The sequence below is a fragment of the Pinus tabuliformis genome, chromosome 8, assembly GCF_031772625.1.
Source record: "Pinus tabuliformis cultivar Carrire ecotype Pingquan chromosome 8, CPIR1, whole genome shotgun sequence".
Classification (NCBI taxonomy): domain Eukaryota; kingdom Viridiplantae; phylum Streptophyta; class Pinopsida; order Pinales; family Pinaceae; genus Pinus; species Pinus tabuliformis.
The window spans coordinates 1,648,195,204-1,648,213,110 of NC_142294.1; the positions used below are offsets into that span (position 1 = coordinate 1,648,195,204).

The 17,907-nt window shown below is 40.4% G+C and overlaps 1 protein-coding gene across 1 annotated transcript; it reads right to left on the reverse strand.

Moving 5' to 3' along the window:
* Positions 1-1,198: 1,198 nt before the first annotated feature.
* On the reverse strand, positions 1,199-6,839 carry LOC149242497 (uncharacterized). The gene is made up of 2 exons (XM_089370857.1): positions 5,173-6,839; positions 1,199-3,617 (listed from the first exon to the last, which is right to left on the reverse strand). The coding sequence occupies exons 1-2, from the start codon at positions 6,763-6,765 to the stop codon at positions 1,833-1,835; spliced, it is 3,378 nt and encodes a 1,125-aa protein (XP_089226983.1). The 5' UTR covers positions 6,766-6,839; the 3' UTR covers positions 1,199-1,832.
* Positions 6,840-17,907: the final 11,068 nt, after the last annotated feature.

Genomic DNA, 17,907 nt, shown 5'->3' on the forward strand with positions numbered 1-17,907 from the left:
GGTTCATTCTTTTACAGGTCTGAAACAGAGTTCTGAAGCATGCTGTGTATACATATGTTCATTTAGGCTGAGCACATCACATTAACCATCTCTTCAAATGCTGTTACATTTTATGCAAAACTGGTATATTTTTCATTCAAAACAACTTCAATTCATTTTATCGCCTCAAACATGTCAACCAAATTATCATAGTCTAGTAACTTTGGATGAACGTTAATCACCCTTTGTTTCCCTCTCCTTTGATTACTCCAATTTTGTGGAGGACAAAATTGTGTGTTACAAGTACGTTAATGCTTTTCATTTCTAGGAGCTGGGTTTTATCTGGGTGCAGTAAACTGAAAATTTCTACAGAACTAGCATTTTCATTGACCAGGCCTTTCAGAGAACATTATTTCCCTCTGTACTATCCCATATGTAGGGGTCACAGTGGAAATGGAAAAAGGGTTCCCTGAATTCCAGCAACTATTGCACTTGTTTGGTATGTGTGCCCATAGACTAAACTAGCTCCCATTGCTTGTCGTTGAACGTCTGAATATGTGATTGAATTCACATTCCGTGGCCATAAATAAAATAACTTATGACAAAAAGAATGGAATGGTCCCAAACCAGCTCGCAGCATAGCCATGACAGCTCGCTGACCAAGCTGATGGAAAACAGATGAACACTGAGATAATAGTTGTCTCGGCTACTACAATTTGGACAGAAGAAACTAGACAATGAAATAGTTGCAGATGTCTAAATAAAAAAAGATGCACTGTAACTAAGACATGCCGTGATAATCATTACAAATTTTGTGTCCTATAATGGGAGCAAGTACTCGATACATATGGAGTCTCAGCAAGTACTCGATACATATGGAGCCTGGGCATTCAATCAAGGAAGCAAAATATTTCACAAGGCCTAAACAGTCAAATACATAACTAAAAGGAGGACATTCCAAAGCAAACTACAAAATTGTAAACAAACTCAGTTCAATACTTCAAACCAGGTTAGTCCATTTAAGTACAGTTCACTATTGAAATTCACAAGGTACACTCCATCAAAGGCAATGACAAGCCACTATCCATTTCATCAAACCAATTCCAAATTATTACCGTGAAGAATATCGTTGAAATTTTTCTTGGGGTCACTTCATTAGTTGCAAGTTGCAACACACTAACTGCTAAAGCCAATTCCATTTTAGATTGATGAACTGGTGTATCTAATCAGGACTGCAATCCACTGAACCCTAACCAAATGTGTTTTCAGAGAAACACCTGGTATGCTAATGGGAATTCGACCACTCAGATCACTTCATTAAGCTGAATTGCCAAATCTGTTTCAGACAGCTTGCTAGTGCACTATTACCGAAGTCACCCTAAACCCTAACCAAATGTGTTTTCAGAGAAACACCTGGTATGCTAATGGGAATTCGACCACTCAGATCACTTCATTAAGCTGAATTGCCAAATCTGTTTCAGATAGCTTGCTAGTGCACTATTACCGAAGTCACCCCTACAGTTCATCCATTGATAGTCTACTGCTACAACGATATCTTTACTGCAGAATATGTCAGCTTCATGCCAAACTTTTTTTAAGACCTCATGCAATGGTCTATTACCCTCTTGGGGTGTGCCTAGTGCCTCCATGAGGGTGGTAAATGTAGTCATGTAGTTATGAGGCCTCTTGGACTACTATCTTTCATCACTGTAGATAAATTATTAAAACACCAACATTGTAAAGTCTATCCATCAATGTGCTGTATGTAACGTCATCAAGGCTTGAGGCATACTCTGGAATCTCATAAAAGATCTGTTAAACTTTGTCTTGCCCGTCATGCTTACAGAGTCCATCTATTGCCCGTGATGCTTACAGAGTCCATCTATTAATGTTGTAAAGCGAACTAGGTCAGGCATGCAACCTTTCTCCAACATCTCTACAAGGAGCTCCCTGGCTTTTTCTAGATTACCCACCTTGCAAAACCCCTCTATAAGTGTATTATATGTGATATCATTAGGTTCATCACCTATTTCAGCCATAACATCTAACAATTGGAGAGCTTCTTGAAGCTTCCCTTCTTTGCAAAGACCAGCAATAAGAACAGTGTATGTGATAACACTCGGATTGTTCCCCTTATCCAGCATCTCATGAAGTACTTTGGTGGCCTCCTTCCACTGCCCTTCCTTGACGAGGCCAGCGATAAATGCATTGTATGTGACAACATTAGGCAATATGTTTTTGTTGTGCATTCCATAGAAGAACTTCCTAGCCTCCTCCAACTTGCCTCCCTTACAGAAACCATGGATAAGTACACTGTATGTGACAGCATTTGGGCAGATGTCTCTGTCGGACATTTCATAGAAGAGCTTCATAGCCTTCTCCAACTTGCCTCCCTTACAGAAACCATCGATAAGCACACTGCATGTGACAGCATTTGGGCAGATGTCTTTGTCGGACATTTCATAGTAGAGATTCGTAGCCTCCTCCAACTTGCCTTCCTTAAAGAAACCATCAATAAGCACACTGTATGTGACAACATCAGGGCATATGTTTCTGTCTGACATTTCATAGAAGAGCTTCATAGCCTCCTCCAACTTGCCTCCCTTACAGAAACCAGCAATAAGCGCACTGTATGTGACAGCATTTGGGCAGATGTCTCTGTCGGACATTTCATAGAAGAGATTAATAGCCTCCTCCAACTTGGCTCCCTTACAGAAGCCGTCAATAATCACATTGTATGTGACAACATTGGGGTATATGTTTCTGTCGGGCATTTCATAGAAGAGCTTCATAGCCTCCTCCAACTTGCCTTTCTTACAGAAACTATCAATTAAAGCAGTAAATGTAATAACATCGGGGTTATGCCCTTCTTTTAACATCAGATACAGTAGTTGATTGGCCTCTTTAAGCGTACCTTCTTTGCAGAAACCATCAATTAAAGCAGTAAATGTAATAGTGTCAGGCTCATGACCCTGTTGCAGCATAACAGCTATCAATCCAAAAGCCTCGTGAGTTTTCCCTCTCTTGCAGAGCCCATGTATTAGGGTGCTATATGTAAAAAGATTAGGAAGCTGTCGTTTGTTCACCATTTGATTGAACAGTTTGACAGCATCCTCCGTCCTGCCCGTCCTGCAAAGCCCTTTGATGAGGGTACTGAATATTACGACATTTGGAATATAGCCATGTGCTTCCATTCCTTCAAACACTTTGAAAGCATAATCCATTCTACCTGTTTCACAGTGACAGTTGATAACAATGCTCAGAGAAATGAGATTTGGAATAATGTCTGCTTCAACCATAAGTCTGTAAACACGCAATGCTGATTGATGTCGGTTCCGTTGGACTAGGCTACTTAACAAAAGATTGCAGGTGGTGATGGTGGGATTAGATTTAGCTGAAAGCAGATGGCTGAAGGTCTCCACTTCCTCCGTAAGCCTGTTGGTCTGGCAGAGTGTTTTAATGTGCGAGTCGCCACTGGTATTCAAGGTGTGGAAGGAGCGTTGAGAAATCTTTCTGCCCCATATGCAAAGCATAGACCTCCTTGCAGGTGCCATCATCACCATTGGGTTGAGGTCAGCAGATGAGATTGAAATTGCTTGCCGTGTGACCCGCTCTGGAAGCCCTAAAGCCTGTGGAAATAGACCAACCCAAACGAGCATTCATACATCAATCCTGTGCAAATACATCAATTATCACCTCAAACATGTCAACCAAATTATCATAGTCTGGTAACTTTGCATGAACGTTAATCACCCTTTGTTGTCCTCTCCCTTGATTACTCCAATTTTGTGGAGGAAAAAATACAAGTAGGTTAATGCTTTTCATTTCTAGGAGCTGGGGTTTTATCTGGGTGCAGTAAACTGAAAATTTCTACAAAACTAGCATTTTCATTGACCAGGCCTTTCAGAGAACATTATTTCCCTGTGTACTATCCCATACTTAGGGGTCAGAGTGGAAATGGAAAAAGGGTTCCCTGAATTCCAGCAACTATTGCACTTGTTTGGTATGTGTGCCCATAGACTAAACTAGCTCCCATTGCTTGTCGTTGAACATTTGGATATGTGATTGAATCCACATTCCGTGGCCATAAATAAAATAACTTATGACAAAAAGAATGGAATGGTCCCCAACCGATATCATCCTCTCATGACAGCTCGCTGACCAAGGTGATGGTCAACAGATGGACACTGAGATAATAGTTGTCTCGGCTACTACAATTTGGACAGCAGAAACTAGACAGTGAAGTAGTTGCAGATGTCTAAATAAAAAAGATGCACTGTAACTAAGACATGCCGTGACAATCATTACAAATTGTGTCCTATAATGGGAGCAAGTATTCGATACATATGGAGTCTCAGCATGTACTAGATAGATATGGAGCCTGGGCATTCAATCAATGAAGCAAAATATTTCACAAGGCCTAAACAGTCAAATACATAACAAAAAGGAGGTCATTCCAAAGCAAACTACAAAATTGTAAACAAACTCAGTTCAATACTTCAAACCAGGTTAGTCCATTTAAGTACAGTTCACTATTGAAATTCACAAAGTACACTCTATCGAAGGCAATGACAAGCCACTAACCATTTCATCAAACCAATTCCAAATTATTACCGTGAAGAATATCGTTGAAATTTTTCTTGGGGTCACTTCATTAGTTGCAAGTTGCGATACACTAACTGCTAAAGGCAATTCCATTTTAGATTGATGAACTGGTGTATCTAATGATTAATCAGGATCTGCAATCCACTAAACCCTAACCAAATGTGTTTTCAGAGAAACACCTGGTATGCTAATGGGAATTCGACCACTCAGATCACTTTATTAAGCTGAATTGCCAAATCTGTTTCAGATAGCTTGCTAGTGCACTATTACAGAAGTCACCCCTACAGTTCATCCATTGATAGTCTGCTGCTACAGCGATATCTTTACTGCAGAATATGTCAGCTTCATGCCAAACTTTTTTTAAGACCTCATGCAATGGTCTATTGCCCTCTTGGTGTGTGCCTAGTCCCTCCATGAGGGTAGTAAATGTAGTCATGTAGTTATGAGGCTTCTTGGACTGCTATCTTTCATCACTTTAGATAACTTATTAAAATTACCAACATTGCAAAGTCCATCCATCAATGTGCTGTATGTAACATCATCAAGGCTCGAGGCATACTCTGGAATCTCATAAAAGATCTGTTAAACTTTGTCTTGCCCGTGATGCTTACAGAGTCCATCTATTAATGTTGTAAAGCGAACTAGGTCAGGCATGCAACCTTTCTCCAGCATCTCTGCAAGGAGCTCCCTTGCTTTTTCTAGATTACCCACTTTGCAAAACCCCTCTATAAGTGTATTATATGTGATATCATTAGGTTGATCACCTATTTCAGCCATAACATCTAACAATTGGAGAGCTTCTTGAAACTTCCCTTCTTTGCAAAGACCAGCAATAAGAACATTATATGTGATAACAGACGGATTGTTCTCCTTATCTAGCATCTCATGAAGTACTTTGTTGGCCTCCTTCCACAGCCCTTCCTTGATGAGACCAGCGATAAATGTAGTGTATGTGACAACATTAGGCAATATGTTCTTGTTGTGCATTACATAGAAGAACTTCCTAGCCTCCTCCAACTTGCCTTCCTTACAGAAACCATCAATAAGCACATTGTATGTGACAACATCAGTGCATATGTTTCTGTCTGACATTTCATAGAAGAGCTTCATAGCCTCCTCCAACTTGGCTCCCTTACAGAAGCCGTCAATAAGCACATTGTATGTGAAAACATTGGGGTATATGTTTCTGTCGGGCATTTCATAGAAGAGCTTCATAGCCTCCTCCAACTTGCCTTCCTTACAGAAACCATCAATAAGCACACTGTATGTGACAACATCAGGGCATATGTTTCTGTCTGACATTTCATAGAAGAGCTTCATAGCCTCCTCCAACTTGCCTCCCTTACAGAAACCATCAATAAGCGCACTGTATGTGACAGCATTTGGGCAGATGTCTCTGTCGGACATTTCATAGAAGAGATTCGTAGCCTCCTCCAACTTGGCTCCCTTACAGAAGCCGTCAATTAAAGCAGTAAATGTAATAACATCCGGGTTATGCCCTTCTTTTAACATCAGATACAGTAGTTGATTGGCCTCTTTGAGCTTACCTTCTTTGCAGAAACCATTTATTAAAGCAGTAAATGTAATAGTGTCAGGCTCATGACCCTGTTGCAGCATAACAGCTATCAATCCAAAAGCCTCGTGAGTTTTCCCTCTCTTGCAGAGCCCATGTATTAGGGTGCTATATTTATAAAGATTAGGAAGCTGTCGTTTGTTCACCATTTGTTTGAACAGATTGATAGCATCTTCCGTTCTGCCCGTCCTGCAAAGCCCTTTGATGAGGGTATTGAATATTACGACATCTGGAATATAGCCATGTGCTTCCATTCCTTCAAACATTTTGAAAGCATAATCCATTCTACCTGTTTCACAGTGACAGTTGATAACAATGCTCAGAGAAATGAGATTTGGAACAATGTCTACTTCAACCATAAGCCTGTAAACACGCAACGCTGATTGATGTCGGCTCCGTCGGACTAGGCTACTTAACAAAAGATTGCAGGTGGTGATGGTGGGATTAGATTTAGCTGAAAGCAGATGGCTGAAGGTCTCCACTGCCTCCGTAAGCCTGTTGGTCTGGCAGAGTGTTTTAATGTGCGAGTCGCCACTGGTATTCAAGGTGTGGAAGGAGCGTTGAGAATTCTTCCTGCCCCATATGGAAAGCATAGACCTCCTCGCCATTGGGTTGAGGTAAGCAGATGAGATTGAAATCGCTTGCCGTGTGACCCGCTCTGGAAGCCCTAAAGCAGATGAGATTGAAATAGAGCAACCCAAAGGAGCATTCATACATCAATCCTGTGCAGATACATCAATTAATTAATCCTCTTTATTATCGGTCGACCTTTCCCATCAATCCATGAAGATATTTATTTTAGACATAAAATACTTCAATGTGGAAGTCGTAGCCATTATTTATTTTAGACATAATTTTAGGGAACAAATGAAATTTCAATCATTTAACATGTTACTATGATGAGTTGGTAATAAAATCTGACTTTTCTTATTATAAATGATTAGGAATAAAATCTGACTTTTCTTATTATAAATGATTAGGAGTATATTTTTTTATAGTTAATATATATATTTTTATCATTTTCTATTTATATTATTTTAGTGTTTATATATATTTGTACACACATTCTATATATTTGTACTGTCTTCTTCATAATAAAATGCTCAATTTGGCGTAGTTCTAGTGCAATTTTATGGGTGTTTAATTGTTGTCTAAATATTTATGTGTTGTATGTGCATTTTGCTTTGTTTATCACTTCTATTTCCTTTTTGTAACATTACAATGACCTTTTGGATCCAAATGTCTTACGGATTTTTCTTGCTAGGAAGCCACGACCCAACCCTAAACTTAAATGATGAAGTCAAGAAACTATCTTTTGCAACTCTGATGAGCCAACTCATTAACAGTTAATTTATGAGATGTGATTGGAAGTAATGGTGCAGACCAAATTAAAGCCATTTACTAGTAGTTAATTTATCAGATGCACATTTATGAGATATGACTAGAGGTGGTGGAATGGAGGAAATGATGCCCTTTTCTCCTAGCACATCAAGGAGACAGGCGACGACCTTTCAAACACACCGACATTTGCCAGGAAGAATTATATATGAAGCCATAACTAAAGAAGTTGGTTCTAGTTGCTCATTGGTTGGTTGGTTGTCATGGGCTCTCACTATTTATCATAGAAGAAAAAGTGGTGTTTGAGCTTGAGTAAGTGATGTCGAGGAGGTAAAGAATATCGGCTCAAGGAAGTAATGTCGAGGACTAAGCAATATTGTCCCAAGAAAGTGATGACGTGGAGATAAAGAATATTGACCTGGGCAATGTATTACTGGGGAAATAAAGCATGTATCAATACATGTATGGTTAGTGTGCCATGTGGACCCACATGTGGCAGTGGTGTGGCACCATGTGAACTAGGCATGGCCATGTGGGTGCCACGTGTTGAAAATCATAGATTTTATTCTTCGTTGTCGAAAACCTTGAATCTCGATGGGTCGATGAGATATGGGACTAGGTCCAGTACTTAATACCCAAAATTAAAATACAACTATTTAAAACAAGTCACTCACTCATCAATCATCATCAATTTCTATGTTGAGACAAGAAGGAAAAGCAGTGAAGTCAAAGGAGAGAGAATGAGGTCAAAGGAGAGAGAAGATGAAAAATTTTCAGCCCTAGTTTTGAGAATTTTCTTGAAGTATTGTAGGCCTGAAATTTCAACAGTCAAAATTTTAGGAGTTGACTAGATTTCAGATGTTAAACTAGCATTGAATTTTGTTGACTTTGACTTGATTGGATGAGACCTGGAGGAGGGTTAACTTGGGTCTTTGTGGAAGTGTTGGCCTTGGTCTTAGGTCTTGGACATTTCACTTCGATCTGATTCTATAAGAAGAGGATTATTTGGGTTTTCCGCCTTGTGGGGTTTTTCCCTAGCTTGGAGGCTACATCTTTGTGTTCTTTGTCTCTTGTGATCTTCATGTTTTGTACTTTTGGTAATTTCTTGATGAATAAGAAGAACATAAAATTTAATAAAGCCAACAAACATTCACAAGTAATTATCATGATAGAGAAATTAACCCTAATCTACTAGCATCTTAATTTCTCAACACTAAAATTATGCCTAGGCTAAAACCTCAAAACCCTAATGTTGCATTGGATGTTGATATAACCAAAGTTTTGGCTATAGTAAATGTACAAATTCATATTTTGGAGATAGCAAAGTTGGGGCCTCAAAGGAGGCAAATCAGTAAGGCTTTCAAATCTGAAGAAGAGCCCAAGGACCCTTCAGTCATTTTACAAAACATGTATATTGATAAGAAGAATGGAGGAAATGAACCATTTTTGTTATCCTTGGTGATCAACAATCTCATCTTGCATAATTGAATGCTTGATTTTGATGCCTCTCCAAATGTAATGCCTTTGAGATTCATTTCTCAATTGGGGATGGACATCACCAGGCCTTACAAAAATGTGTGTGGTTTTGATTCAAAATCTACACCTGTAAATGGCCTTATGAAAGATGTCAAGGTGTCTTTGGTAGCTAATAAAGATATATTTGTGTCGATGGATATTGTAATCATTGATGAGCCTGATGCTTAGTGTATGTTATTATCAAGAAAATGATGTGCCTCAATTGGAGGGAAATTACAAATGGACTTTTCATATGTGATCGTACCTACCTTTCCTAGGACACCATTTGTTTTGTATAGAATACCACAAATACTTTGGAAAATATGGAGTCGTTTGTTAGTTTTTATAGCATCGGATGTGTTCTAGCCACGAAATTTGGTGGAGAGGCTAGAATGAATGAGATCTCCAAATCCCAGAAATAGTTTTCGGAAATTCTACCTAGAAGTGTCTCAATTAGCTTATTAGCCGATTTTTAAATATTTCCAAAGTCTAAACTTAGGGAATATGGTTAATTAGTCAATATTAATTGAGATAAGGTGAGAATAATCTAGAAACTCACTCGTATAGATCCATAGATGATCCTATCCATTGATTAAGTTTTAATCTTGGTCATTGGTGCTCCAACAATGGATAATAAGAGGAGATCGACATGGTGATGGAGAATACACTAGAGTTACTTGGAGAATTTGATTTTCCAGAGTAGCAGCAGTTAGGTGTGGAAGAGTTTGAGCTTCAGTGAGGCAGAAGAGTGTTAAAAATGGCAAAAATAAGTTCCAATTTAATTTGTCCTTGAATTAAATTGTGAATTAAAATCGAGTTCTATTCTCCTAGAAACTTGTAAATAGTTAATTAAGTTAAATTGACTTAATTGACTTAGGAAATTCGAGTTGGAAGTCTATTTGGAGTCATGTAAGTGTGACCCCTAAATTTTAGGGGTCCAGATTGATTTCAAGAGTTGTAATTAGATATCTCTGTCCAACTGAGTTATAGTCAGTTAAACTTGTTCTAATTGTTGGAGGAACTAGTAGAGGTCTAGTAGTGAGTTGGTGCATCAATGCATCCTCAGTGCCACACCAGCTAACTAAATATTCACTCATAAATAACTCATGCATGTCGGTTCAGAGGAAGACCCAGTTGAGACTAGAGTACAGGGACAGTGTACTATCAGTTGTATAATTTTCCGAGTTGTACAGATGGTGCATGCAATTAGTTGAGGACGTAAGTTTGGATTGCGTGGTATGGAAGAAGGATTTCCCAATTAAATATGGGCTAATTCCTCTAGGAATTGCGCAAGGAAGTAGGGGCTTGGAATGCAACATATTTGGATAGGTGTTGGCTTGAGATGGCTTGTGAGGCAGAGAGTTAGATCATACTTGTGTAGGAATTGTTCTAATGAGAACAAGCATTGTATATTCTTCTCATATCTTCTGCTTAATGCAATATAGATAGTCGGGGTTTTGAGAAGTTGCTTTCCCCAGAGAAATATTGTGTTATGTGCCATTGATATTCTTCCTCTTTCTGCTTATTGTTTTCATCGATCATTTGCAGTTTCCGCTGAGAAGAGTAGAGTAGATTCTTGTCTTATGTTTTAGAAAATTACATGAGTCGTTGATCTAAAGAAAAATCTACATGGTATCAGAGCTTAAGACAGTATAGAAGAGGAGATTTCGAGTTTGTTGTGCAAGTGAAATTCAAATTTGCAGTTCATACTTCAGAGTCGGGAAATGGCTTTCCACTGTTTGAGACTTGAGTATGCCTTGGAAGGCAGCTCAAATTACATAGCCTGGAAGGACAGGATGGAAGCAATGCTAGAAGACGATGGCCTTAAGGAATTCATTGATCAAGACATTCCTAAGCCTCCAGCATCGGATTCTAAAGATCTAGCTGAATGGAGAAAGTGTGTAGTAAAGGCAAGGCATATTATCATTGAGGGAGTTTGAGACCACATTTTCTCGAGTCTCCATGGCAAGGAAACTCCATATGCTATGTGGAAGGCATTGACAGACCTGTTTTAGAAAAGCAGTGACCATAGGAAGTTGGCATTGAAGGAAAAACTTAGAAAGATCAAAATGGAGAAGGGAGACTCAATTCCGAAATACTTGACCAAGTTCACTCATTGTCGTGATGAGCTTGGAAGTGTTGGGATTACTATTTCCTAGGACGATATGGTGAACCTAGTTCTTCTAGGACTTCCCAAGAGTTGGCAAAGTTATCAAGACTTTGTCAATGGGAGGGAGAAGCTGCAATATTAGGAACGAATGTGCCTAGATTTGGGGTAGGAAGAGATTCAGAGGAATACTAGAGATGGATCCTCATCAAAGACTGATGATGAGGAAAATTGTGCCTTAGCGAGTAAGGCAAAGAAAGGGAAGGGGAAGGTGTCCCATTCCAAATTGGATTCTTGTCATGGAGGCAAGAAGAAGGACATGTCGAAAGTCAAGTGCTTTCATTGTCACGAGCTGGGACATTTTTCTACAAATTTTCTGCTCAAGAAGTCCAAGAAGAAGCCCTTAGGAGGAGCGGCAGGTGAGGCTCTTGCCTCACAATTCGAATTGGACTTTACCCTCATCACATGTATGGTGTCATCGATGATGAGTAGTGTATGGTACCTAAACAATGGAGCTTCTTTCCATAGGCTGGTAACAAGGAACTCTTTAGTGACTTGGAGGAGAAGGATCTCCATATGCATATTGAGATGGGTGATGACGGGAGGTATAGTGCTACCGGGCTTAGTACAATTACCTTTCAGACGGAGTCGGGTGCTCCCCTCACTTTGAGATATGTTATGTATGTTCCTGGGTTGAAGAAGAACTTGGTTTTTGTTGCCATGTTGGAGGATAGAGGCTATGATGTGATCTTTAGTAAGGGAAAGGTGTTCCTTCGTCACATAGCCACGGGACAAGTAAAGAGGATAGGTATTTGGGTGAAGAATCTCTACAAGTTGGAGGTAGAAGATTGTTTACAGGTGGTTGGGTCACTTGCATCATGGCACTTTTAAAATCATGGAGCAAATTTCTATCGGTCTTCTGAAAGGTACACTAGAGCAAGTTGACACATGCAAAGGGTGTACTTTGGGAAAATATACCAAAGCTTCTTTTCAAAAAAAAGACAGTCGAGCATAGGTGATCCTCGATCGAGTCCATTTAGATGTGTGTGGACCGTTCTCAACAATATCCATAACCTAGCACATTTATTATGTTATATTTGTTGATGTTTTTTCTCGTAAATGCTGGATCTTCTTCATGCAGAAGAAAGATCAAACTTTTGCAATTTTTTGTGAATTAAAGCATTGGTCAAGAAAGAAGTTCGCAGAAAGGCTAAAGCTCTCAGGAGTGATAACAGTGGTGAGTATGTGTTGAGTGATTTTAAAACATTTTTTGGGGAAAATGGAATTTGATGAGAGTTGACAACACCTCATAACCCACAGCAGAATGGGGTGGTTGAAAGGAATAATAGAAGCATTGTAGGGAAACACGGGCGATGTTACATGACCGAGGTCTACCACTACACTTGTGGGTTGAGGCATTCAACACAACTATTTATTTGCAGAACAAAAGCCCTCATCGAATTTTTGGGATGAGTACACCAGAGGAGGCTTTCTCAGGGAAAAGACCAGATGCGGGTCACTTCAGGATTTTTGGATCATCGGTATATTTTCAAGTGACCAAAGTTGCACAGAAGAAGCTTGAGCCAACAACAGAGTTGGGGATATTTGTGGGGTACATTGATACACCTCACAACTATCGGGTGTACTTCCAACCAACAAGATGACAGTGGTTCACAGGGATGTAAAATTCGATGAAGAGAAGGCCATGAGATGTTCCCTTGAGAGGGAGCTTCAGCTACATGCGATTGAGGAGATTTTAGCTCCTAAGGAGGAACCTCATATTGTTGTGGAGCAACCACATGCAGAGGATCCAAGAGTGGAGACATCCACTTAGGCAGAGTCTTCCAGAGATGGGAGAAAGATCACCAGAGAGGCTGATAGGTTATTGCATGATGCGAGAGAGAATGTGGGAGCACCAACATCACAATGTAGGTAGAGGAGGTCACTTGAGAGGTACACTAGATACATAGCTCTTATGAGCAAATGTGTTGAGACAAAGCCATCTTCTTTTGAGGAGGCAGTGTAATGACCAGTTTGGGATGATGCCATGTTGGAGGAGTATGACTCCATTGTTCGTAACAGTGTTTTGGATGTGGTCCCAAGACCGGCATACAATTCAGTGGTGAGTTCCCAATGGATTTACAAGGGAAAGAAAGCAACAGATGGTAGTGTGGAGAAACATAAGGCCAGGTTTGTGGCCCGAGGCTTTTCTCAGGTAGAGGGGATTGATTATGATGACACCTTTGCTCCTATTGCAAGGTACTCATCAATTAGATCCATTTTGGCACTGTCAGCGTAGATGGGTTGGAAGATACATCAGATGGATGTAAAGACAACCTTCCTTAATGGCATGATTGAGGAAGAGGTGTATATTGAGCAGCCTGAAGGTTTTGAGACCTTTGACTGTGAGTCACATGTGTGCTGACTCAAGTGAGCATTGTATGGGCTGAAGCAAGCACCCCGTGCTTGGTACACCAGGATCAATAGCTACTTCACCAGGTTGGGCTTAACCAAAAGTGAAGCAGATGCAAACCTGTACCATATTGTGGTGGAAGGTAAATTTTTTATTATTGTTTGATATGTCAACGATTTGATTCTCACAGGTGGATATAAGTTGATCAAGTCTTGCAAATAGGATTTTGCAAGAGAGTTTGAAATGAAGGACTTGGGGCTCATGCACTACTTCTTGGGCATGTAAGTATGGCAAGGTGATGGGGAACTATTTGTCTCTCATGGAAATTATGCCAACGAGATACTCAGGGGCTTCCGCATGGAGAGTAGTAAACCCATGGAGACTCCTCTAGCAGCTAACTGGAGGAAGGAGGATGCTAATTCAAGTGAAGTAGTGGAAGCTATTGTTCACAGACAGCTTGTGGGTTCACTCATGATCCGAATCGGATCCATAAACGACTGTCAAAGAACCATGACCAAATCAGGTCGAACAAATCTTTAAAAATTCCAAAACAGTGATAAAAAATGCCTTGAACCAATGGCAATGGCCGTTAACGTGGAACGACAAGGACCTCGGTCAAAGAGCGTTGACCAAGGCCCATGGAGACTGTGCAGGAGGCCAAAATAGCCCCTGGGAGCCCCGGATCGGGAAAAGGAGGCGATTTTGATGCGCGATTAGCGCTAATCGCGCATCGCTGGGAAAACAGGGATAAAGTGGAAAAGCCTTAAGCACTTGGTCACGTTGGGAGCCAGAGGACCGTGGGCGGAAAAAGGAAAAAGGGCTAACGTACAAAGGCAAGACCCGCGCTCTGGAAAACCGGCAGTATTGATCAGGGCGCCCTTGAACGGTAAGAGGTTTTGGAGGAAGCGGAGCGATCACGCTCAGCAATCGATGCGTGGCAGCGGAGGTGAGAGAAAAACCGCCGTGATCGCGCTTTATCGGTCGAGCAAGTCAACCATTCTCGACGTACGTATGACGTTGGATCTGGAGGAGCCCAGATCAGACAACTGAGATTGCGCCCGATGGAAAGAAGCAGAATCGACAAGAAATTAAGCCGCGTTCTAAAGGGATTTGGAATCCGTTTGACCGCCACGATGGAGAAAGAATGCATACATGACGTAACGGAAGAAATGAATCGACGAGTAGGCTGGCGCTGTTCTAATGGGGAAACGTGGCTACTTCCCGAGCATTCATGCTGACGCCGAACAAGGAACTCCTAACACGTAGGCGGAAGGAGAATCGATGCAGGCGGGAGGGGAACCGAACAGGCATGAGGATCGAATGGCTAAAGCCATGAACAAAGACAGTTGAATAAAAAAGGAAGAATAGAGAGGAGTCTAGGAGATGAAAAAAAGACGGTGAATAGTGAACCCAGAGAGGAGGACTGAACACAGAGAGCAGTAAAGCCAAGCAGAGGAGACAGAGGGCCGAGCTGACTGCAGGCAGCATCGAGCACCAGAGAGCTTGAAGATTCAAGCCCTCCCATAGAGGAATCTATCCAGATTGAGCATCACAGTTGTCTCTTTCCACTGTAGATCGAGGGTCACAGAGCTGGTAGGAGGAACAAGAGTCTGTGTACTCTGAGTGGCTTGGGGAGTCCAAGAACCACCCTGCCAAGCAAACCTGTTTCAGGAGAACTCGCATTGAGTCCCTGTATTTGTAATTCTCTGCTTAATGACACAATAAAACAAGGCCACCACTGAAGCTGGATCAGAGATGTAGCCCTGGAGAATAGGGTGAACTCCTTATTAAAACTGTTTGTGTCTTTGTGTTGCTTACTGTATTTCTCTACTGTCTTTCCATTTAAGTGTCTATGTATTGGTAATCTGATCGATCCGTTGCTTAAATAATATAGAACACACACCAGCACATGAGTCTGTAATACCTTTTGTTTTAATAAATCTTTAACTGATGGCACTCATATAGTGATTATCAGATCAAGTGGTATTAGAGCTCTAGGCTGTAAGGTTAGACAAGCTTGTGTTGGTTTAGCTGTGAATGCTCACTAGATCAAAGCTCAAATTAGGAGAAGGAGAGTTGGTGGAAACTAATCCTGAAATTGGGAGAATCTATTCTCGAAAGATAATGTCAGAGGAAGGTTCTATAGGGCCAGACCCTCAATTTATAGAAAGTTTCCTAGCTATAAAGTCTATGGTAGAAGAAATGTATAGGGACTTTAGAAAGCATAAGGATGAAGATTCATCAGGCTTTAAACAAGATAAAGAAGATGATGAATCTCATTCCCATGACCACTCCAAAGGAAAGGGGAAAGAAGAAATCTTTCTCACACCTCCTAATAGCCCTGTGCATAATAAGAAAGCATCTTTGATTAAACTAGATGTTAAATTCGATTTGCCTATATATGATGGAGAGCTAAATGCTGAAAAATTGGACAATTGGATTAGACAAATTGATGTGTATTGCAGGGTACAGAACATAGACTCATACAAGAGTAAGATTCAGCTAGCAATCCTACGCCTAGGAGGCACTGCCTTGGTTTGGTGGGAAGGCAGAACCCAAGCTGATATGAAAAGACATGGTAAGACCATCTCTGTCTGGAGTGAATTTGTTACTACAATCCAAAAGCAGTTCTATCCATTGGCCTACATGCAACAAGCCATGATGAGTTGGCAAACTCTTCGGCAGTTGAAGGGGCAAAGTGTGCAAGGGTATACTCAAGAGTTCAGAAAAAGAGCATTGATGTTGGGTATCTCATTAGACTCACCAGAGACTCTTTTGAAGTACATTGGTGGTATACACAGCTACATGAGGCATACCATCCTCATGTTTAATCCCACTAGTATAGATGAGGTATCTGTACAAGCTACTCATCTAGAAGCTAGAGGAAAGAATGGAAATCCAGAAGTTGGGGGACCATCCCAACCCACTGTAAGCAAGAGCAAGGAGAAAAGAAAGCAAAAGTGGAAAGCAAGGAAGGCTAACACTGCACAAAAAGGCAAAGCTTCATGCACTCACTATAAAAAGGAGGGGCATGATGATGAGCACTGTTGGATTCTGCATCCAGAGCTGAGACCTAAGAAGTCTGAGGGCAAGAAGAAGAAGACTGCTGCAGCTATTCAGAAAGATTTGGGGTCAGACTCGGGAGATGAAACAATCATTGCAGCCACAGGTATAAAAGGTAAGAATTCTAAAGCATCTACTAGTAATTCTGCTCAATCTGTTATTGATGAAGAACATGAGAGAAAAAGACATGAGCTTTTCCATATTCGAGTTGTTTCCAAAAATCAAAAGATTGATACTTTGTTTGATAGTGGCTCACAAGTAAATCTGATTTCTGAAGCAATTGTAAAGAAATTGGGATTAGCAACTACACCTCATAAGAAGCCATACCCATTAGGATGGTTGAATGATAAAGCACAACTACAAGTGACTAGACAGTGTAAACTCAAGTTTTCTTTTGGGTCAGCATTTGTAGATGAGGTTGAGTTAGATGTAATTCCTTTAGATATATATGGAATTGTTTTAGGAAGTCCTTACTTGTATGATAGAAAGGCTATTTTCTATAGAGCTGAGAACAAGTATCTACTTGTTAAATATGGAATTGAATACCTTGTAAGGGCTCATAAGCTCAAGAATAATTATACTCTCATAAACTCAGGACAAATGAAAAGAATGATAAATTCATGCAAACAGTTCTTACTAATGGTCGTAAAGGAAAAGAAATCTGATAAAACCAATGTATTTGAGGGCTGTAATGCTGATCAACAAGCTGATATAGAAAAGATTGTTTCAGAGTATGATGTCTTATTTCATGAACCTCAAGGTCTGCCACCCAAAAAGGGAATAGTACATGATATTATTTTGCAGCAAGATGTTCCTTTGCCTAACATTGGGATGTACAGGTTATCTGCTTTAGAGAATGCTGAAATCAAGAGGCAGGTGCAGGAGTTGCTCGAGAAAGGGTTCATCAGGCCTAACACGTCACCATGTGGGTCATCAATTGTTTTGGTGAGAAAGAAAGATGGCTCGTGGAGAATTTGCATTGATTACCGAGCACTGAATAAGATAACAATAAAAAATCATTATCCTCTTCCTCACATAGATGATCTTTTAGATCAATTGAAGGATGTTGTTTATTTCACCAAGCTGGATTTGCACAATGGATACCATCAGGTCAGAGTTGCAGAACAAGATGCATGGAAGACTGCTTTCAAAACAAAGCAGGGATTGTATGAATGGCTGGTTATGCCTTTTGGCCTAACTAATGCCCCTGCTACTTTCATGAGATTAATGAATGATGTACTCAGACCTTTTCTTGATGATTTTGTTATTGTGTATCTGGATGACATTCTGATTTTTAGTAAAACGTGGGAAGAA

Coding starts and splice junctions, on each gene's coding strand:
- LOC149242497 (XM_089370857.1), bottom strand. CDS start 6,765: ATGGCGAGGAGGTCTATGCTTTCCATATGGGGCAGGAAGAATTCTCAA. Junction 3,618..5,172: donor AGCATCACGGGCAAGACAAA/GTTTAACAGATC, acceptor TGGGTTGGTCTA/TTTCCACAGGCTTTAGGGCT.